The sequence below is a fragment of the Cotesia typhae genome, unplaced genomic scaffold, assembly GCF_013202065.1.
Source record: "Cotesia typhae breed Kobodo isofemale line unplaced genomic scaffold, CoteBio_Ctyphae scaffold_152, whole genome shotgun sequence".
Taxonomy (NCBI): Eukaryota; Metazoa; Arthropoda; class Insecta; order Hymenoptera; family Braconidae; genus Cotesia; species Cotesia typhae.
Window position 1 is genome coordinate 3809524 of NW_027423776.1, and position 23042 is coordinate 3832565.

Below are 23042 nucleotides of genomic sequence, written 5' to 3' on the forward strand. Positions count from 1 at the left end.
TGACTGACTGTCCATTTCATGCAAAAACACAAAAATTTTCGGTTTTCTCACTCTTATCCTATTCCAGCTGTACAAAAATATCATTTTAATTGCAATTGTCTCCCATTTGGTGAATTTAATCAGTTTCAAATTTTAAAGACAGTCGTATTTAAATATCGTTAATAAGTATGCAAAATTAAAAAACTCCTTAACTCTGCGCTTAATGCAACAACTACTTTAATTTACTCTTAAAAAAAAAAAAAAAAAAAAAATACTAAACTAAACTATTTATCATTTGGCTTCTGATATCAAAGTAAATCTTATTTCCTCAATCAACTTTGCAATTTTTGTTTATCAAAATTTGTCAAAAATTATCGTGACCAAGTACCATTTATTTAATGTCATGCCGTGAACTAAAAGATAGCCCCATGTAATTACATTCGTACAAAAAAGAAGGTAAAAAAAAGAACGTGATAGCTTTATATCAGATCCAACTGAAAAAGGGTTCAACGAGCCAGCAATATAATCCACCCTTTTCGTCACGTTATTCCTCCTTCACGACTTTTAGCCATACATACATACACATTTATACGCACCTTTTAAAATAATAATGTATTCAAAAATTCTTTTTGTTTTTAACGCAGGTACATTATATTGCCATCACAATGCACTTCATTGTTCTTCATAATTTTCATTTTTCCTCTTTTAGGTAAATATTACATTGTCTTTCATCGGACCACAGCATCATCTGACTTCAACGACAACGGCTACACCCCCGAAAAAGCCCATTTCTTTTCCCACCAGTGTTACCATATCTCGACTTTCTTTACAATTTTTCCGAGTCACGCAACCGTCTTTTAAGCCGCCTACAAAATTTAACTTCAGTATTTTAGACTCAAAAATATTTAATGTCACTCCCAACGGTGGTATCATTTATGTCGCTAATACTTCGTTACTGCAGACAGCACCTTCGAAAATTCCGTAAGTAAAATTATTAGCAATAAAAATCATTCATCAATAACTAACCCTGATTCTGATGCTAACATATTCAACGACTGTTGCAGTTTAACTATTCAATGGAGTACTCCGGGACACAAATTATTTACAGCCTCATTGACGTTGTACATACTGAATCCATCTACTATACTTGTAAACAACACCTGTGCAAATCAAACAACAGCACTGCATTCGTGTGCAAATGCCATGGCACGAAAATCGTGCGAGTCACAATGCGGAATTGGTGGTGGTTCATTCAGGTAGAACAAATAAACTAATGCATGCTTTTAGTTTCATTGCCAAAGCATATTGTTTGGTAAACAAATAAAAGTAATACTATATTATTATGTCAGAACTTATTATATGATAAATATAGTAATTTTGATAGTAATCAGTGACTTATAAGCTATAACTTTTAACTCTATTAAAATTTTCACAGCTTATTCGATCTATTTACTCTTATGTGTTATCTAAAAAATTTTTGAATGATAATAAAAACGTAAAATCTGTGTAAACAAATTATTATTCTATTACTGTTTATTGTTATTTTACATTACTATTTGATCACATACATATTTAAATAACAGGTACTAAAAAAATATATAACAAATTTATGAGAAATATATAATCATATTGACAAAGTTATGTAGATTCAAATATGTGTATGTAAACCATAAAATGCCGCGGAAAAATTTTTTACATCTTTTAATACTATAAAATATAGTATTAGAACCTTGCTAAAAGTTAGCTTGATTTAGAAAATTTTTTGTGGTCCCACATCATTTTTGTTGATTATCAAAAAAATTTTTTATTGTATTTTTTTGAAATTTTTTCAAAATTTTAGCTGACCCCTAAAAATTCTTCAATTGAGCTGATTTTTTGAAAAAGCTCTTAGAAAATGTTAAAGTAACATATTTTCACAGGATAAATAATTTATCAAAAATTTTCGTTGTATATATTTTTTATCTAGAGTATATTTAAGTACCATATTTGTCTTCTTTTACACTGCTAAAAAAATTGACTTAATTAAAAAGGAAGAATGTTATTAAACTAATCGTAGTCAAAATTAAAATTGGAGATATTTTTTGCCTAGAACACTTGATTAAGTTCTTTATCGAGAATTGGACAATTCTTAAGTATGAAAGTTAATCAAAATTCTGTAACCAGACTAGTCTCAGACAAACGAAATTTTGGAAGCAAAACGTTTAGCAATATTTTGTCAAGGCTTTTCGTCAAGTCTGCAGCAAAACTTTGACAAGATTCATAATTTACAATCTTGACATATTCTTGCACAAGGAAACATAAAAGTCTATGAGTGCGCAAAGCTTTTTTTTCTCACTTTGACATAGAAAAATAGCACCTCAGCGACTTTAATTTAAAATTTAATTTATAGTCTGATCAAAGAGTACGATTTACATGCTACATAGAATGAGAACCCTTCCTATCACAAAAAAATTTCGAAGTGTGGTGCATTAAAATTGTCAAAATCTGGATGTAGTTACTGGACCTAGAGTCTTGAGCCAGACTTGCTCAAGATTTAAAAAAATTTTTATTAGAAAAGAAAAATTTTATAATCCTGAACCAAGCAAAAAAGTTTCTAATCAAGTAAAATTTCTTGCTTCAAGAGCTTGATTCAAAATTATCAAATTTTTTTAGATCGAAGCTTCTTTCTTTTTAATTAAGTCAACTGTTTTTACGGATATATCTTCTAATTTAATTACCGAACTTAATATGAACTATAATGTAACATCCGCATTAAAGTTAAATTATATTTCTACAACAGTAATTCCACAACAAGTGAGTGCATTTGGAGATGGAACAATCCAGCTAATTCAGCAATAATGACTGAAAGATATGAAACATGTACAGCAGATTTAGTTCATTGCCCGGACAACATTTGCGATGAATTGGAACATCTAGATCCTCGGATATGTCCGCAAGACTGTACCATTGAATGTAATTTTCTTATGCAATTGTTTCTTGGTTTTTTATATCTTTATCGATAAAAAAAAATCATATTTCTTTTTTCTTATCAGAAATCTATTTCGAAGGCAATTTTATTTCTATTGCTATTCAATTTGGCAATTTAATGTTCATCCTTTTGCTTTTACTCTAAAAGAAAAGAATGTTTTTAAATTTATCGGTATCAATAGTAAGAATTTCTAGAACTTTAGTGGAGAAGGCATCTGCTTAATAGTGTTAAATGTCAAGGAGTATATTTACTTTATTTCAGCGGAGGTGCACTTTGCTGAGATGAATCGAGGTGGCAGAGGCATAAAAAGCGGTCTCGGTACGTGTTCATGCAATGATATGATGCAGTGTACATGTGGACCAGTACATTTCCGCAAAACGGACAACGATGGTTCTGGAGCGACTGGAGCTTATGGAAGTGCTAATAAAGAAGTAGCTAGGATAAAAAAGGAGCGTCAAAAAGAGACAGCTATATCAGACGCTCATAAAGGTTAGTAGAGTCGTAAACGTCCAAGTCCAAGAAAAAAATGAATCGATTTGTTAAAGCTCGTTAAAGGGAGCTGCAACTGAACGAATCTCTTTCTTTGTTATTATTTTTTTATGGCTTTTTGGGTGAATCGATTTATTTGAGTCTTTTCAGGCAAATGATAAAGAATAATGATAAGAGAGTTAATCGCTGGAGTCTTTTTTACGCGCTGTTAAACTTTTTGATTGTAGAAAAATTTATAAGTATCACTTGAAGATAAACAATACTAAATTTTCACATATTTCTTTTCAAATGAATTTCATGAATAATTTTAAGCTTGCACAGAAAAAATATTTACTTGAATCAAGTTAATAATTTTGAAGAACTTCATCGTTTTGATTTGAGTAGAAAAATTAGTCTGAGAAATTTTTTTTGGTTTGAGTAAACTTTACTTAATTCAAGAATCGAAACTCATCAAAATCATTTTCCTAGTTTAGGAATTTTTTCTTGATTCAAGTAAATTTTTTTTTTCACTGTGTAAGTAAAAAAGAAAAAAATTTTTTTTTTGATTTGAAAATAAAAAATTATAATTTAAAACTTTCAAGAATATTCCAGAGAATATCCAAGTAGGTAGTCTAAGGAAAAATAGTGATCGCCAAAAAAAAAATTTTTTTTAAAAATCTTGGGAAAATAAATTTTTTATAGTCATATAAAAATTATATATAAATGGTTATATAAAATTACTAGCTGTTACCCGCCCGCTCTGCTGGGCGTTTACAGAATTGTATTTATAGATTTAAATTTGAAATTTGATTGGAATGTTATATTGACTTAGAGATTCCAAATTCCATCGGAGTAACATTTACCTTTTATCCACGTGATCCTTCTAGCTAATATGTATTGTAACTTTCCATGTGCAATTAATATAACATTCCCGTGGCTTTCTTGAAAAAATGAATAACAATTCATACAACGAAAAAAATTTTAAATGAGCATTGGAAATTTCAGTTAAAGTTATATTGTAGGTCTCATAAGTGAAGTTAAAATCTGCCTAGATCAAAGTCCAGCGATTTTTGTTGTTAATTAAAATTTTCTCCGTAATAACAACAATTCATCGATTAATGATCAATAAAAATAAAATGTATGTTAATCTCTTAGTCCGTTGACTCAATAGTTACATATGAAGTAAAATTTTAGAAACCTTATAATGATGACTTTTTATCCGCTGCTAAAGAGACGATTGTTGTAAGAAAATATAATTATTAAGAAAGAAAAAAATTTTAATTGGTTGTCCTTGGAGGCCATCCCTGTGATTTTTGTTTCTCCTGAGATTCTATTAAATTTTATATCTATAGGAACAATGTGAATTTTTGACAAACATCACTCCCGCACTCCTATGTAGGGGAGGAATTTCGTACGATCCTATTTGAAATGATTTCTACATTGTAAACAAAAAGTTCCAACAAAAGTTTGAGGCCATAAAAACTATTGTTTAAAAATAAGAGATTTTCATTGTTAACGCACGCGTAATCCCTTTTGAAGTCAGAATTCGAGAAAAGCTATTTCTAGCTGAATTTAACATCATATGTGAATTTATTTTGTTATTAATACGCTGAAAAATATGTAACCTTGAAATTATTAAAATATTTTTAACCGAGAACACCATTTTAAACAAATAAATTTTCTTGAGTCAATAGAAAAAATTATTGCCTCAAGGATAATTTCTGGGCAACAATTGATATCGCGACATGTTAAATGCGTAAGAATTATGAGGTAGATGTGTAGGAGGAGGTGGGTAGATCAAAAGTATTTTCAAATTCAAGGTTTGCAGGAGCTAAAGCTCGAATATTAAAAATCTTAATTGTTAACACCTACCCCGCAATCCATATTATAAGTAGGCTATCATAAAATCCGCTCTTATAGCATTCCTACATCACATACAAAAGATTCTTACCACATTTAAAACCTGTAGAAGCTATAGCTTGGAAATTAAAAATCTTAATTGTTAACACCCACCCCTGCAATCCATTTTGAGAGTAGGTTGTTATAAAATTCGCTCTTACATCATTTTCAAATCACTTATAGAAGATTCCTACCAAATTTGAGAACGATGGGAGTTATAGCTTGAAAATTAAAAATTTTCATTGTTAATAGCCATCCCCGCAACCCTTTATGGGGTGAGATATCGTGAAATTTGTTCATAGATAATTTCAACATCTCTTACAAAAGATTCCTACCAAATTTGGAGTCGATAGGATTAATAGTTTAAAAACGGGAATTTTTCATTCTTAACGCCCCGCAAACCCCTTTGGGGGAGAAATTTCTTAAAATTCGTTCTTAGCTGACCTCTACATGGTAAAAGTAATATTCCTACGAAATTTCAAGTCTCTAGTTCTTTTAGTTCCAGAGATATCGTGATGAGTCAATCTACCTATAGAACAGCTCCTATATTTTTCATTGTTAACGCTCCCGCAAGTTCCTTTGGGGATGGAATTTCTGAAAATTTGTTCTTAGCTGACCTCTACATGGTAAAAGTAATATCCCTACTAAATTTGAAGTCGATGGGAGTTATAGCTTGAAAATTAAAAATTTTCATTGTTAACAGCCACCACCCCGCAACCCCCTGTGGGGGTGAGATATCGTAAAATTCGTTCATAAATTATTTTTACATCATTTACAGAAGATTTCTACCAAATTTAGAGTCGATAGGACCTTTAGCTTGAAAATTAAAAATTTTCATTGTTCAAAGTCACCCCCGCAGCCCCCATGGGGGAATATCGTGAAATTCATTCATAGATTATTTCTACATCTCCTACAGAAGATTCCTACCAAATTTGGTGTCGATAGGAGCTATAGTTTAAAAACGGGAATTTTTCATTGTTAACGCCCCCGCAACCCCCCTTGTGGGTGGAATTCCGTAAAATCCGTTCTTAGCTGACCTCTACTCGGCGAAAGGAATATTCCTACCAAATTTCAAGTTTCTAGGTCTGATGGTTCCCGAGATATCGTGATGAGTGACTATATAGATAGGAATCTCTTATATATATATAGATATAAGTTTTGTCCATATATAATTATCCTAAAATGTTGATCAAAGATAGCTTCCTAATTATTTTGTTGTTTTTTCTTTTTCGAAAAGTTTTTAATATCAAAAAACAATTTATCATTTGGTTGATTTTTGGTTAAAAAAACAATCATTTAAATTTTTTTTTTTTTTTTTTTTTTTTTTTAAGTAATATATAATTTTAAAAAATGTTTAAATTCCCGATTCTCGATGAGATGTAAATGATTCGATGTTAAATTTAAAAGTTCCCACAATTTATTATGAAGAATTGCAATGTAATCGTAATGAATTTGTTTGAAAAAATCTAGAACTCATTTTTGAAAAAGAACCTAATGAGAATTCATCAACAAAATTCTTCCATAAACTAAAATTCTAAATAAAATGCTGGAGATATTAAAAAACGTCAAATGTATCTTACCGGAAATTTATTTTTTTCAACTAACTGTTACTCTAACAACAACAATTAATTAAAAAAAATTAATTGTTTAAAATATTCCAGAATCATTTTCACAAAATTACTAAGAGCAAGCTTTAAAGACTTCGATTAAAAAAAAAAACAAATTTTTTCTCAAGTTTAAAAAAAATTGTAAGAATATTTAATCAGCTAGTAAAGAAAGAAAAATTTGCTGTACATTCATAAACAAAATGAAGAAAGTGATTTTTTCGTAGTGTTAATATGTTACTTACTTTTTCTTAATATTTCCAAGGTTGCTATCTAAATAAACACTAAAGAACGCTATTACTCGTAAGCATTTTATTGAATTCCAACCGCTCAGTACTTTAAATTTTATTTCTCAAAGCAAATAACGGCCTTTCTGTACAAATATTCGGTAAACAAAATACCGTAGCCCGATTTATTTGCGGAGCTATATAGTACAGAAAATGAGTATAGTTATTAAGCTTTTAGTTGTTAGTAATTTACTGAATAGTTCGTGTCATATTTTTATTATCGGGGCAAACTCTCTCTGGTAACTTCAAATATTTGTTTGTTAAACTTTTTTCTTGTGGATTGAAAACGATGCGATCAATAATCGTCTTCTAACTTTTATTGTTTTTTTATAAAACCATTTTTTGTGAATCAGTTTATTAACAGCAATAATCTATAATCTATAGTTTTATATAAAAGTGAAACATGAATCAAAGTGTAGAAGAAAGTTCACGAAAAAGATGTTATGATCACACAGATAATGAGGAAAGATCATCTAATGGCAGTAAGTATTTTTGAAATGTTTCTAGTAAAGTAAGTGATAAATAGATTTATTTTATTATTAATTAAAATAGTATTTCATAATTACTTTTTCTGGTCTAATCTGTATGATAAGTCACTATGAATAAAACCTTCAATTGGCATGAAAAGTTCTAAAATAACTTGTTCTAAAATTTAGATTAATTTTAATTAAAAATAATTAATGAATTTAAAATTCATAATGAAAATTTAAGAGCTCGAATACTTTGTAAATGTTGATTTTGTGTTGACGTAAGTTTATTTTAGAGTTCGCTGTTGAAAATTCAATTAAGAAGCGTATTAGAAAAAATTCATTTGGGGGCACTTTCATAAACATTAAACAGTTTATCATACCTTCATACAATACAATAGAAAAATAACCACCAAGAATGCATTTCCTTATTTATTCTATAAGCTTCTGAATCAAAAACTAAAAAAAAAATTTTTTTTCTCTCTTAACAATCATTCACATATTATTTAGATTTTAAAAATTAAATTAATCAATCAAAAACTTTGTTTCTCAAGAATCACTTAACTTCAAAAGTCTTGGAGAACTATTGTTTTAGACAACTAAAAAATCTGTTTTTTTTTCGTGCATATTAATTGTCATTATGCTCTAATAAAAATATCCGATATATTGTGTTATCAAATTTAATTTTTAATTATAAAAAAATAAAAATTCTTAATGTTTCTCTGTTTACCTAGAAAATTATTGAGCGGTCTTGTAACACCTTAAAAATTAAAAAAAAAATTAGGGAATAAACACAGTTACAATGAAAGAGCATGAAAACGAAAAAAAAATTCTGTTGAATTTTGTTTTTTTCATAATTTAATTATTTAGCTAATTTTAAAGACTTTCTAAATTCATTCCGTGATTTTTAAAATTCGAAAAAATCATGCAACTGCAAAATCTATTGAAGTTATGGCAAAATGTACATAATTATCTTCAATTTCAGCTATTTTTCATCGAATTTTTATATTTTTTTAATTCATTTCGTACACTGAAAAAAAAATTCTTGACTGGAGTGTAAATTTTCTTGGCTCAAGAAAATATCGAGACTGATAGATAATATGTCTCGGTTAAACGTCTTTCAATGTTTTTAAAGCTCTTAAAAAGGACGATTGACTATTATCGAATAAATAAAAAAATGTCAAGTTAAAACGACGCGTAGTTGCATGGCTGTAAAGCTCGGTACCTTATTTTTGTATGAAATAAAACTAATGGAAAAAAAAAAAAAAAAAAAATAAGTAATTAACAATTTGTTGTTAGATCAACGAATTAATAATATAAATAAAAGTTTATATTTATGCAACTGGCCACCGAGTGGTCCCATTTTTCAAAGGAAGATTGAAAATTTCTTGAATGAAGTCAAAGTCTCTTGAGACAAGATAAATTTATTGAGCTAAGAAAATTTCTTCTTGCTCCAAAATAACTTTTGTTTTCGTCAAAACTTTCTTGGTGCAAGAAATTTGTTTTTTGTGTGTAGTTCAGAAAATACAAAATAAAGTAATGTTTGGCTTTTATCGTTAAATTACTTTTTACATATTACGAATCCTGTTTTTAAGGTGAATTTGAATTTGAATGGCGTTTTTTTTTTTTTTTTTTTTTATAATTAACTTGTCTGTAATATTTGATTAATTACTATAAATATATTTCATTTAGGTATTTGGCATAGTTCTCCAAATATAAAACGTATAAAACTCGAACAAGATGAAGAATCTGAAAGGACCTTTTATTATCAAGAAATGGCGGCTAAAGTGAAACAAGAACATTTCAACAAAATTATAGATGACTTATGTGATGACACTAACAATAATGATATTAATAATAATAATTATAATAATAATATCAAACATGAAACCATCAATAGTCTCGATGAAGGTATTCACATTTATGACGATGAGACACTTCTCATCGAAGAATATGACGTATTTCGTAATATTCGTAGTTGGGCATCCGACACTGGAGTTACTACTGAAAATTTGATGAAACTTCTTGATATTCTAAGACGAAACGGACAAGCTTCTTGCCATAATGCATCGGCACTATTAGATGTAACGCAACCTGTTTTACAATCATCCCCAAATGAGTGTAAGTTTTTTCTGCAACTTACTTTTTTTTTTATTAAAACATTAATATCCAAAAATGATTAATGAATTTATTTGATTTCTAAATTATTATTTTTCTACAGTTGAAAAAAAAATTCTTGAAGAATTAAAAAACATAAAAAAAACTCAAGAAAAAACTCTGAAAAAGTTAATGAATGGGTACCATAACCAGTCTATTGAACCTACTCGAGATGGCGAGGATGATCTTTATTGTAACTGGTTCAGCGAGTATAATATATATTTACCAATCAATAAAATAGAAACTTTCCATCAATTTGACAAGTTTTTGATTGAAAAAGAACAGTTTAGAACAAAATTTGTAAGTTATCAAAAAAAAAATTTTTTTTTCTGTTATCTCGTGAGTTGATCAGATAAGTTTTATTAATATTTATTACATTTATTTAGATAAGTTTCATTGATGTAATTGTAAAACCAGATGCATGTTCAACTATGTCTCGAAAAATTGGCGCAGTATTTAAAAAAACGATGGTACGTGATGTAGTTATACAATTTACAATGATGAGACCTAAGCCGGATAGAACTGTTGTGTCCAAAACTAAATACTACGATTGTTTGTATGGTAAGAAAAAAAAAACTTTATTTTATAAATAAACTAGCAGCAAAACCTGGCGTTGCTCGGGTTAAAATACATTGCCTAGATATTATATAGATATCTATTTAAAATTTTGAGAGACGTATTCGGCCCTTAAATATACGGTATATATTATATACAGAGAATATCTAATGCAGTAAACTAATTAACAAATTGAAATAATTGTAAGAAACAGCTAAGTAAAAGAAAAATTGATGTTTCATTTACATACTTACTTACACATTATATTATCCATAGACATATTACATGTTACGTCATTTTTTGTTCTAACCATTTTTTGTTTTAAATTTATTTTTTAGTTTTGAAGTTACACAAAATTAATCTCTTAATTGTTATGATTACATTGATGAAAAATTACTGAATTTCGGTCTAGATGAGTTAGAAAAGGACAGAAATACAAGTTTTCACATGTTTGCTACCCACAACCACCCACTTCCACCAACCGCGACCAAACTCCCTTATTACCACCTGGAGACCAAGGGATATCTACCACCTCAACGGCAAGTTGATTGGAGTTGGTGATGACAGATTACCAGTGGAATCCCTTCTATATTTGACCCCTCTAAATTAGACCTCCCTCTATGTTTGACCAAATTCTCTCTATATTAGACGATCCTATCTCCCACTACGAGTTTTTTTCCGACCAATGAAAGAAAACCTTAGTGGCAGGCATATTTAAATGTTAGTGACGGGAATATTTAAATTTACAACGTAAAAACTTAGTGGAGTGAAGGCGGAGCGGATAATTTTTATTTGATTCAATTCTTTTCAGATTGAAATTCACTCTAGATCGATTTTATTAATATTACCAATAAAGAAAAACTCCAGAATAAAATACATATTTCTTTTATTAAATAAAAATAAAAACATACTTGTACTTGGATCCAAAATTTCCATTCATAGATGTTAAAAATGAATAAAATCCTTTTCTTTAATTCAATGTAACGAATAAATTATAATCTAACTAACTAACTACATTAGTTGACATTTTTTAACATTAATTTAAAAAAATTCAACATGATATAATTCTATGTGAATTTTAAGGTTAGGTTGAGATGGTTGTTTACATACTATTTTTGTACACTACGCAGTTGATCGCGCAGACCTGCGCATAAGAGACGTAAGTGTTGCAATAGTAGGGATGTCAGGAAGAGTCAAATATAGAAGAAGGTCCTGGACGAACGAGTCAAATATAGAGGGATTTTACTTTGTATAAATTATATTAGATTATAGATTATAGATACAAATTATTTTCAAGGTTAAACTATCGGTTTTTTAAAAATAATATTTGTTTATTTATGTTTACAGATTACTTTCACTCAAATCAATTACAATCCAGTGAGAAAACCTTGCAGTCTGAAAGTAAAAGAAGAAAACCAGAGAAAAATCAGAATGAAACCTATCAGAAATATTTCGCTAGCGCCTTTAGAGCTGCTCTTTCAAATGCCAAAGATTGGAATAATCATCGAGCAAAAAGACGTCAATCACTTTAGAGTTGTTCTGTATATTTACTATATAAATTAGTTATTAGTTATTGTATATTTTATCTGACGTGTTGTTAATACGATAATTCATATCTTATAAACATATCTCGTAAACTTGAGACTATATTTTTGTTATATTCAATCATACAGTAGTTAATTTATCTTTCAGATTATTCTTGTAAAGAAAAAATTTTTGTTATTATTTAAAAAAAAAATTATATAATCACTTAAAATTTTATGCATTTATTCATATTTTAATGTTATGTTTTTTCCAAAATATTCCATTATTTTATCTCTTTTTTTTTTTTTACAAAACAAAAGTTGAACTCATTCGAAAAACACTCGCGGCAACTCTTCGTGAAATTAAATTCTTCAGAGAATCGTTTTTCAACTTTAAATTAATAGAGTATTATAGAAAGCACAGTTTGACGTTATTGGATATTAAAGCTCTAAATTATTACTTAGAAGCTGATATTTTTACACTATCGATTTTATCTATTAACGTAGTAAGTTATTGTTAATCAAAAATATTAACTTTGAAAAAAATAGTCATTGATTTTTTTAATAACTTCATCGGTCGTTATAAAATACAATAATTATTTCAGACTAAGTACTAGTCTCAAAATCATATAATAATAATAATAATAATAATATTTGCCAGGAGATATTCCCCAGATTGTTGAGAATGACAGTTGCAAAATTTATTGGAACATGCCATTTGCAACAACCCGGCGGATAGATCACAACAAACCTGATATTGTGCTCTTCGACAAGGCCACTCGTGACATTTATGTCATTGAGTTCTCGGCCCCGGCTGAATACAACATCTCAGCCAAAGAAGAGCACAAAAGACAAATATATCAGGATCTCCTGTTTGAAATTGGCAAACTTTACCCAGGTTACCGTGTCAAGCTTGTCGTCCTGATTGTTGGCGTCCTAGGAGGAATGAAACAGTCTTTTGTATCCTCACTTGCCAAAGTTCCAGCTTGCTCATCAAAAGCTGAGTTCTTGGCAGTTAGGATGCAGAAGGCTGTTTTACTTGGTTCTCTCCGTCTCTTAAGGGAAATGACTTTGGCCTGCTGTGATCACTAACCGCCTTGTTGTGCGGAGTGGTCCAGCAGTAACGGATGGAGCTCAGGCTGGGCCCTCGGAGAATCGGACTCCGAGGATAACCCCCCTGAGCATTTAATAGCAAAATAATAATAATAATAAGACTTATAACTAACTTATTTCTATAAACATATAGAAAATATCTTATATCACATAAACATCTATCACCATATAAACATTCATTCCTCGAAATAGTATTCGATACCATGGATTAATTTTGAACTCTGGCAATAAAATAATGACGTATATTCCAACAATCTCAAATAGCAATATTCTTTTACAGAACTAACAAAAGTAAATCATAATTAAAAACAGCAAATTCTTGATTATTTATATTAAATTGATAATTCCTTTCATTTCACTCTAAGACAGAGAAAATTGATTACATAATCATAAATAATACTAAGAATATCTCATTATCGATTCAAACAAATAATAAACCACCTTACTATAAGACAGTTATTCAATCAAGTTAACTATTACGTAATAGTAATAAACTATTAAAGTAATTAAAAAAAAATTTTGTATGATTTATTAAGCATAAAATAAATATTAATTTTCAGTAGCTTCGACAAATGTTTGTGGCCCGGGTTGTTTAATTGGTGCTGCTGGAGCTAGTTTCTTTGTTCTCTTGGTTGTTGGAGCTTTTGTTATGTGGAGATATAGGTAAGACCAATTTATCAAAACATTTATTTTTGCTCTATCGATTAACTTCATTTACTTTTGCTTTCTCGAAACTGTAACAGTGTATTATCAGGAAAACCTGTTAATAATTGATCTCTGTCTGTTTTTCTCAATAACTTGATTTTTAAGAAATAATAAAATTTTTTTAAATACATTTTTTATAATACTTTCCATGATAATAAATAAAATATTAAAAAATAAATTTACTTTTATTAAAAAAATATTTATTGGTAATAAATTAATATCATGGATCTAAAAGTTCTGTAATCGATCCTTTCTGACCACTTCTGTGGTTAAGAGATAAAAGCTTTTTTTCATTTATGGTCGATAGTTAAATCTTTCAGAAAAACTTCTGATTGAACTATTAATGGCCGAAACACAAGTATTTTCGAAGAGAAAAAAAGTTCAACAGAATGATTGAACGTTCTTTTATTTTTTTGATTCTTCTCAGAACTATTGGAAAAAATTCAAGACGAGAGTGCAAGCACCGTTCAGATGACATGAATAACGGACTTGGAATCCTTCCATTGGACTACTTAGACCGAGGTGATGGACATCTTATAAGTATAGATTCATTCGCTGCTACTAATCGAAGTTTGCTTCTTCCTAAATCATCGCCGGTAAGTTTTTATTTTTTAATAATGAAACTATAAATTGTTCACATTGTGAAAACTGTTTGATTTTTCAGTAATATAAATTATAAGACAAATATTAAATCTATTTTATAGGTAAAAAATTTTTCGACTCGTCAATTTTTTCATTTTTCAGAATTTTTTCGAATAAGTGGAATTGTGACTATTATGTGTATGTTATTCAATGCATTTACCCAAAATGATTGAAATTCGGAAAATTTACGTACTGACACTTTTTTTTAGATGATTCCTTCGATACGCAACATAAAAATAATATGTTAATGTTGAAAAATGACTGTATTGCCTTCAAATTTATCAAATTTTTGATAAATTCATGAAGTCAAAATTTCAATTTAATTATTTTTCAAATCCTATAATTTCCATGAAACTCAAATTTTTTTTATTAAATCATTTTTTATCAATAATCCCCTGAAGAGTTGAACATGTTAGAAAAAAAATTTCGGTATCAACTCTTCGATTTTTATCGTTGAAAATAGGCAAATCCTTACTTCTGTTTTATTGCAATATTTTATAATACGTTATATTTTATAATATGTAATTTGGTGTAGTTTTTAAAAATTTTTTCATCTTTACTACTTTATTAATAACACTGTAAAAAAAGTTTGGAAACTCCAAAAGTGCACGACTCACAATGCTCATTTTATTATAAAATATTAAAAAAATAAAGAATGTGAAAAGAAAATATATAAAACAGCTAAAATAGCACGATAATACGCAAGCGTCTTTAGTGGGATGAATGTCCACAATATATATATAGATATACAGTCTTCTGGTTTTTGTTTTATTTTATTAATTGTAAATAAACGACACTGAATTACCTAGCCATTCGCATTTGGTGACCTACAATTCTATCAAAGAATTTTTTAAAATAAAATTTAACTCAATTAATGCATTTTTTCGCAAATTCCGGAGTTTCATACATGACGGACAAGAAAATTTTTTAACCTATTTTGATGTTTTTTTCCGTTTCTATTGCACAAAATCAATTTTCAAAAATAATAAAATTAACCTCCATTAAATAATCTTGACATCAATATGCAAAATATCATGATTCCGTGAACTAGCAAGGCTATAATCATAAAAATAGTTGCCAAAATGAGGCGAAAAAAATTTTTCAATCGTAAAGCACTCTCTCTGATGCTTCGCATCATGTTGTGCAAAATAACCGGTGTAAATTCAGGCGGTGTAGGTGTTAAATTTTATATCCAAAAGCAGTGTTAAGTTAATACTGTCACTGGTACTTTATTTTCGGTGCGTTAAATCCTTGATGTCAACTGTAGAAAATATTTTATTAATCGATCTTGTTAAAAATAAGCACTACACACTTTTTTACAATAAAATGATTTTGCATGCCTTAAGCGCGAAGCGCGCAGGTATGCTCTACTCTCGCCTAAAAATCGTGATTTTGAGTAAAACGTGATTTTCATAATTTTAACGAAAAAAATTATGGATAAAAAGCATATTGAAATAAATAATAATAACTCCCGAACATGTTAAAAAAATTTTCTTATCGATTAACTAAGAGTTCTCAGAAAAAACTCCTTTTTTTGATGAATTAAATGAATATGTGCTTGGTATTCACGGGAGCACTGGGCTTGATAACACTACAACTTTGTCAAAAATCACTTTTATGATTAAATTTTTTTTTAATTTTATTCCTGAGGATGTTTGTCAGAACCCTTGTTAAAATTGCGAGTCAAAATAATTCCGTTTTGATACAATTAATTTTTTTCGATTGTCAGTTCTGTTACTTTTCTGTGATTTCGGCAGCCATTTATATTGTTTTTCATAAGACAGGATTGCAATAACTATAAACAAGCCCAACTATACGTAAATGATGGTATAATAACTAACTGTTTTATCATCGGTTAAAATTTTCCTTCAGCTCGATCTACAGAGGGGATAATACTGCTCGCGGGAAAATTCAAAAAACAAAAAAATCGAACACACGAAATAATCGTCATATTCCGTTATTGATTTAATTTCATCATATAAAATAAAATCAAAGAAAATATAAAACTTTGTTCGCTATTATTATTAAAAAATTATTAGAAATATTAGAAAAAAAAAAATAATTGCATGTTTTTTATTATCATTAAATCGAACATAAAATTGCAGGCCTTAAGCGTGAAAACTATCATTCACGCATTTTTATTACTGTCTAAAATCAGAAAAATGAGAGAAAAAAAAGTACGCCATTACTTCAGAAAAAAGAAATGAACGAACAAAAAAAAAATTTTTTTTTCTTTCATTTTATTATTACATTTTTTGCATGCCTTAAGCGCAGAGCGCGCAGGTATGCTCTACTCTCGCCTAAAATTTTTTTTTTTTTTTTTAATGCACCCATCGGAAGCGGTAGAGCGCTCGAATCGCATTGAGTATATGTTATAAAATTTAAATGAATTTCAAGTCTTGAAAATTTAAATATAAATATAAGAAAAGAATTATGAATGTAGTTTTTAACATATTTATGTATATTATGAGCGCTTAAGGCATGCTCATTTGGATTTTCCAAACTTTCTTAGTTTTTTTTTTTTTTTTGTTAACCACTGTATTCTTATTTAAAATTTGTTGAAAATAATTAAATAATTATCTACTTTTTAGTTTAATTTTCTATTAAAGCATATCCTATAGTTTTCAGACGATTATTTATTTTTGTGATAAATCTTAAAAGAAAAAATAACAAATAATAAAAAAATTTCATTTTATCTTTTGCAAAAATTTTGATATTTATTGACCAAATAGAGTTGGATTAAATTGCATTTACTCCATTTTTATACCGATTGAACACCAGTTTTTTAACGCCGAGGAATTGCACCATTTACACCTATATTCATTCAATTCAACACCACTTAGGATCAAATTGAGTTAATTTTTAACACCTCGTTTTCGCTAGCAGCTAAAGAATTTATTTTCAAAAAAGTTAAACAAGCATCTTAATTTGGTCTTGCATTTTTTAAAAATTTACTTTTAGTACTAAATCTTACCATGAAAAAATGTTTTATTTTATTACATTTAACAATTAAATTGCATTGTAAATAAAAAAAAAAAAAAAAAAAAAAAGATTGACCATTATGTACTGAATGCAATAAATTTCTTAAACTCCATTGCGGGTTTTTCCGATTTCCTGGAAACGGAAATGAAAAGCAGCGTTAGGAAGCGGAGACATGTATCATAAAAACAGGCGAGAGAAAACGAGGTATCACACTTGAGCTATCATTTGATTCAGTTCACTGAATTGATGCCGACCTCCAGTCTAGATTTGTACAATCGATCTTGTTATAGTTTAACTTTTGCCGTAACACACGTATTTTGTAAAACGAAGCTCACTATCGCAAGTAAGACAATTTACTGGATACAAGGCACAAGGCAAAGCGAATCTTTCTGAATAAAACTTCGTGAAATATATTGAAAGATCGTTGTCATTATAAGTTAGTTTACTTGAAATAAATAATACCAGTACCAGTGGGTAAATTATTCCACCCCTTGGAGCAAACATCGAGTATGTTTATGTGTTTAGAGAGTGAGGGAAACAGAGATTATTACTAACTTCCGGGAGTTTATTGAAATATTCCGTTTCTCATCTTAATATATATAAATCTCCTGTCACGATGTTTGTCCGCAATGGACTCCTAAACTACTTAACCGATTTTAGTTATTTTTTCTTTTAAATGTGTGTTTTGTTCCAACTTGAGAGATAGGATAGTTTTTATTTCAATTCATGGTCGCAATATTTATTAATTAACAATAAAATGATTACTTATGTTGATCATTGTTATTAATTGTAAGTTTCATAAGTCTGAAACAGATGGCGCCTTTTAGTTAACTGTAGTACTGCTTGACATAAATATATCATAGATGGCGGTACGTTTTAATTCAAATTTTCTCAGTGTTGTGCACGTTTTCTAAATCACTCAGCCACAGCAAGGCGTGGCCGGGTCGCTAGTATACTATAAATATATACATACACATCCTTATACACAGGTATGGTGTAGTTAATTTTTAAAGGAATATTAGAATTAATTCAGATAAGACTTTATTTGAGTTATGCTAATCAGGCGTGTCTGTATGTTAATGTATTTCATGTATGAGAATTTATAAATCTAATTACTTATTTAAATCGAATAAGTTTATTTCTTAGTGAGAATATTATTTTGAATATTTAAATTACTCAATGATTAGCATTGAAAATAGTCATCAATATTTTACATTAACGTCATTTCACTAAATAAAATCCTTTTGATTGAGTGATACCCGCCAATTGTTTTCAAATTTTGTGAGAGTATTTTCTATAGAAAAAAAAAAAAAAAAATTTCTACCATTTAGATTTTTAATATCGAATTTTTATTTTTTTTTTATTAATTTCACCCATTCCCCTTCCCCTTCCCCTTCCATTTTTTATTTCTTCAAGGATTTTTTTTTTTTTATAAAAAAATACTCTGACAAAATTTGAAAACGGCCCATTTAACAACTACTACGAATGTACAATAGTTAAAAAAAAGTTTTTTGATTTTGCACAACAAACTATAAATATTTTTTGTTTTTTCTTCAACTTTATTGTTAATATTCTCTAGCTAAGCCACAGAAGCATGTTCAAATTGTTACAAAAATAATTTGATTAAGATTGATTTTTTCATCTTTAAAAAATTACTGAGTGTAAAAGAAAAAAAAATCAAAATAGTAGAACTATTTTCGTCTTGATTCAAATTAAACTTTTTTTTAGGGTGAAATTTTTGAAATGATCAAGTGTGGATTAATCTTTTGCATAAATCGCTTTATTAAAATTTTGTATTACTGAATTATTACATAAACAATCAAATAGAATTTCACTTGTCAAGAAATTGTATAATTTTAAGTAAAAGTTTCAAAAAGTGCACAGTAAAAAATTTTGCGTCATTTTAATTGCCCTAAAAACTTTCAGCCTGATCCAAAATGGGAATTTTCAAGATCACGATTGACAATTGAACAAGTATTGGGTGAAGGTGAATTTGGTCGAGTATTACGAGCGAAAGCTGTTGACATTGGAGGTTGGCCAGGACCAACAACAGTCGCCGTAAAAACATTGAAAGAAGATGCTAGTGGGTCTGAACTTGCTGATCTTCTTTCCGAATATCAACTTCTTAAAGAAGCACAGCATCCAAATGTAATCAGGTTACTTGGCGCTTGTACATCCCCTGGAGGTCCTGTCTATTTGATAATCGAGTTTGCTGAGTTTGGATCATTGAGGTAAAAATAACAACACTACTAAATTTTTTATAGAATTATTGTGGTTTAGAGTTTTTTTACCATCACATGAAATAAGTAAAAAAATTAAAGATTTAATTTTAAATGAAATGCAAATTTATTATGAATAGCAAATGTTATATGTCGTCTATATTGTCAATGCAGAGTCCAATAAAAATACCATTGTCTGTCTAATGTACCCGGAAATCCTTAATTTAATAAATTCCATGACCACTAGGATGCATACCATCCAAAACAATAACCGTCTAGTCTCATCAAGAAACTTTCATAATTGAATTTTTAACTCTATTTAACATTTTAAACAATACATTAAAACATTTATTAAAATACCATTTGAATACTAAAAAATAACATTTTAATTTTAACAACTTTTTTTTTATTTTTTAAATATTTTTTTTTTTTCGTAAGTAGAATAAAAAAAAAAAACTGGAAAATAGTTGACCCTAAATGCCATCTTTGTAACTACCTGCTAATTCCGGACTCAAGCGCTCAAAATTTTGTTTATTATGTTTTCGAGCTGTCCGAACTCAAAAATGTAACATATGTGTTATTTTGAGCTCTCCGAGCTCAAAAGTCTGATAGCAGTTTCATAAAATACTATTTTTTAAATTTTCAAACCACAATAATTTTTGAATGAATGAATCGATTTGTTTCATTCGACGCAGTTTTTTGAAGCCTCATAAAGAATTTTTAGTTTGAATAGATCGAACAAGGAATTTCGAAGTAATTCCGAAAAAACACTTTTTACGATTTACTTTCGACAACGATAACTTACGAACCAATCAACCAATTTTCACGTTCTTGGCGACGATCGACGTAGTTTTTTTGGGCTAGAATAACTATTCTATTTCATCAAAAACGATCCGAAAAGAAATGTCGAAGTTATATAAAAAAAAAAAAACACTTTTTTCGAAATTTTTCGTTTTCGATTACTCCCTAACGAATCAACCGATTTTGACGGGACTGGTGGTTATCGGCGTGGTTTTTCAAGTTTAAGAGCTTATTAGTTTTTTGAATTGATCGGTGGAGCCGTTTAGAAGTTATTCCAGAAAAACCATTTTTTGAAAATTCTATTTTTGAGATTTCTCAAAATCTAGCGAACCGAATCAATTTAAATTTTTACGAAATTTAATGGCAATCATACACTTTAGATCGTCACCTATCTCGATCCGATCGGTCAAGCCGTTCAAAAGTAATAATAGGTTTACATCCATACGTACATACATACATAAACACATACACACAGCCGCCTGGACACAATCGCGGGAATAGTCAGAACAGCTTCCTAGAACCTCCAAATATCGAGATCTGATCAGAACTCGATTTCCAAAAACAGGGTGAAACTAATAACTTCTCGATTTTTAAAAATTTTCAATTTTCTTAGCGGGAAGTTAAAAAGTATTTTAATTCATGTATGATTTAAATTTTATTGCTTCAAATTAAAGATTGATAATAAACACGATAAAATAATACTATTATTTTTTTAATATAATTTTTTTTTGTTCTTAGAATTAATTTTATCTTAAAAAGTTTATTTTCATTCATATTATTAGTTCCAACTCCTTCGGTTATTATGTACTATTTTATGTCAATACTGAAAAATTTTTGCTGATAATAAGTAATAGTACAAGTATTATTAAATATATAATCATTTGAAATACTAAAATGCTGGTTTATCTAATTCTTAATATTTATTATTTAATTTTCAATATTTTTAAATTGATTTTAAATTGGACGATTAAAATTTTCCGTCTCAAAAATAATAATAAAATTTATTTATTACAGTACTTGCAATTATTGATATTTAGTAAATTTATTATTTTGCAATAAATAAACTATTATTTTTTGTATAGAAATTATTTACGGAGAAGCCGTCATCTTGAATCAGAAGGACGGGTTCCTTGTTCAACATCATTATTATCAGCATCACCTGGTAACACGAGGGAAGAGTTACAAGACACTTCCTTAAATTATACAATAACTCCCCATGATATACTCTCCTTTGCCTGGCAGATCAGCAAAGGAATGGCGTACCTCGCCGACATTAAGGTAAAAACCACAAACATTATTCTGAACACACCGCTTCAATTATTTACAACTTTGCGAAATGTATAACCAAGTCATTAATTTTGCAGTTGGTGCATCGTGATCTAGCTGCTAGAAATGTTCTCCTAGCTACCGGTAAAGTTTGCAAAATATCTGACTTTGGACTGACTCGAGATGTTTATGAAGACGATGCATATTTAAAACGAAGCAAAGGAAGAGGTAAACAGAGATTAAGTTGATTATTTAGTATATATAATTTTAATTAGAATCATCAGATGATTGACTAGTATTTTATTGATACAGTACCGGTTAAATGGATGGCTCCCGAATCTCTGGCTGATCATGTCTACACGAGTAAATCGGACGTATGGAGCTTTGGAGTGCTTCTATGGGAATTAGTGACGCTCGGTGCCTCACCTTATCCCGGTGTAGATGTTCATAATCTCTACAATCTACTCAAAGCCGGATATCGAATGGAGAGGCCTGCTAATTGTTCTGCACAATTGTAAGTCTTAAACTAATTGGAAAATTTTTATGTTTATAATCAAGAAATACAAAAAATTTTTCTGGAGGAATTAAATGATAATTTTATTGCAGATATAAACTAATGGTTTCATGTTGGTACGATGAACCTGGGATGAGACCCTCATTCAAAGAACTAACTTGTCAATGGGAACGTATGCTTGAGGATGGAATTGAATACCTTGATTTAAATCCAAGGACTGTTCATAATCAGGCTTACTTTGCATCACTTCATGCTCTCGACAGCCCAACCAGTAAGAACCTTTTTTTTTTTTATTGAAAAAATAGTTATTTTTTCGACAAACAAAAATATTTTTTTAACTTTTGCGACCAGAATATTAAAGTTGATATCGAATACTAAAAAATTCCCACGGAGTGGTCTTCCCTTTCTCTTAACCCTTTCTTCTTCTACTGCATATTTTTAAAATATGTATAAATGTACCCTTAAAATTTTAAAACAATTGATACAGTAGTTTTTTTAATTCCCAAAAATCGTCTTTTTTAGGCTGTCACACTAGGTGTGTCTCTTAAAACATGATATTAAGTTCATCCGGATTTTGTCTTCAATCTAACAACAAAATCGATGTCCCATTTTTTATTTCTACTAAAAATGAATTCATATTGAAATCGGTAGATAAACTAAAACCATTTATCGCTATTAAGACTGGGCAGTACTTACTTTATTTGAAATCCATTTCTAGAATCTTAAGCTTTGTAATTACTCGAATTTCTAATGAAAGTTGTGAATCCAAAAATTGAAAGCTTCCGAAGCAGAATATATGACAAACTTTCTCGGAAGCTTCACATTACTGTAGATGAGACTTTCTTTGAAAAATAATTAGAAAACTAAAATTTCTAAGTACAAAGTTAGTACTG

The 23042-nt window shown here is 28.9% G+C and overlaps 2 protein-coding genes across 4 annotated transcripts in view; both read left to right on the plus strand.

Moving 5' to 3' along the window:
• Positions 1-23042, plus strand: part of Ret (protein kinase receptor Ret oncogene) — a 67313-nt gene that overhangs the window by 40544 nt on the left and 3727 nt on the right. For 2 of the 3 annotated variants that reach the window (XM_074255619.1, XM_074255621.1), the window contains 11 exons: positions 689-960; positions 1044-1235; positions 2759-2931; positions 3209-3436; positions 13581-13683; positions 14153-14321; positions 19276-19580; positions 21452-21647; positions 21734-21863; positions 21948-22149; positions 22242-22420. In XM_074255619.1, the coding sequence (XP_074111720.1) occupies positions 689-960; positions 1044-1235; positions 2759-2931; positions 3209-3436; positions 13581-13683; positions 14153-14321; positions 19276-19580; positions 21452-21647; positions 21734-21863; positions 21948-22149; positions 22242-22420 (2149 nt within the window). The remainder of the gene's footprint in view (positions 1-688; positions 961-1043; positions 1236-2758; positions 2932-3208; positions 3437-13580; positions 13684-14152; positions 14322-19275; positions 19581-21451; positions 21648-21733; positions 21864-21947; positions 22150-22241; positions 22421-23042) is intronic. The other variant, XM_074255620.1, reaches the window with a different exon arrangement.
• Positions 7389-12143, plus strand: LOC141535625 (uncharacterized). The gene is made up of 5 exons (XM_074255626.1): positions 7389-7687; positions 9365-9793; positions 9894-10129; positions 10216-10390; positions 11732-12143. Exons 1-5 carry the CDS (start codon positions 7609-7611, stop codon positions 11914-11916), a joined length of 1104 nt encoding a protein of 367 aa, XP_074111727.1. The 5' UTR covers positions 7389-7608; the 3' UTR covers positions 11917-12143.

Coding starts and splice junctions, on each gene's coding strand:
- LOC141535625 (XM_074255626.1), top strand. CDS start 7,609: ATGAATCAAAGTGTAGAAGAAAGTTCACGAAAAAGATGTTATGATCAC. Junction 7,688..9,364: donor GGAAAGATCATCTAATGGCA/GTAAGTATTTTT, acceptor TATTTCATTTAG/GTATTTGGCATAGTTCTCCA. Junction 10,130..10,215: donor AACAGTTTAGAACAAAATTT/GTAAGTTATCAA, acceptor ACATTTATTTAG/ATAAGTTTCATTGATGTAAT.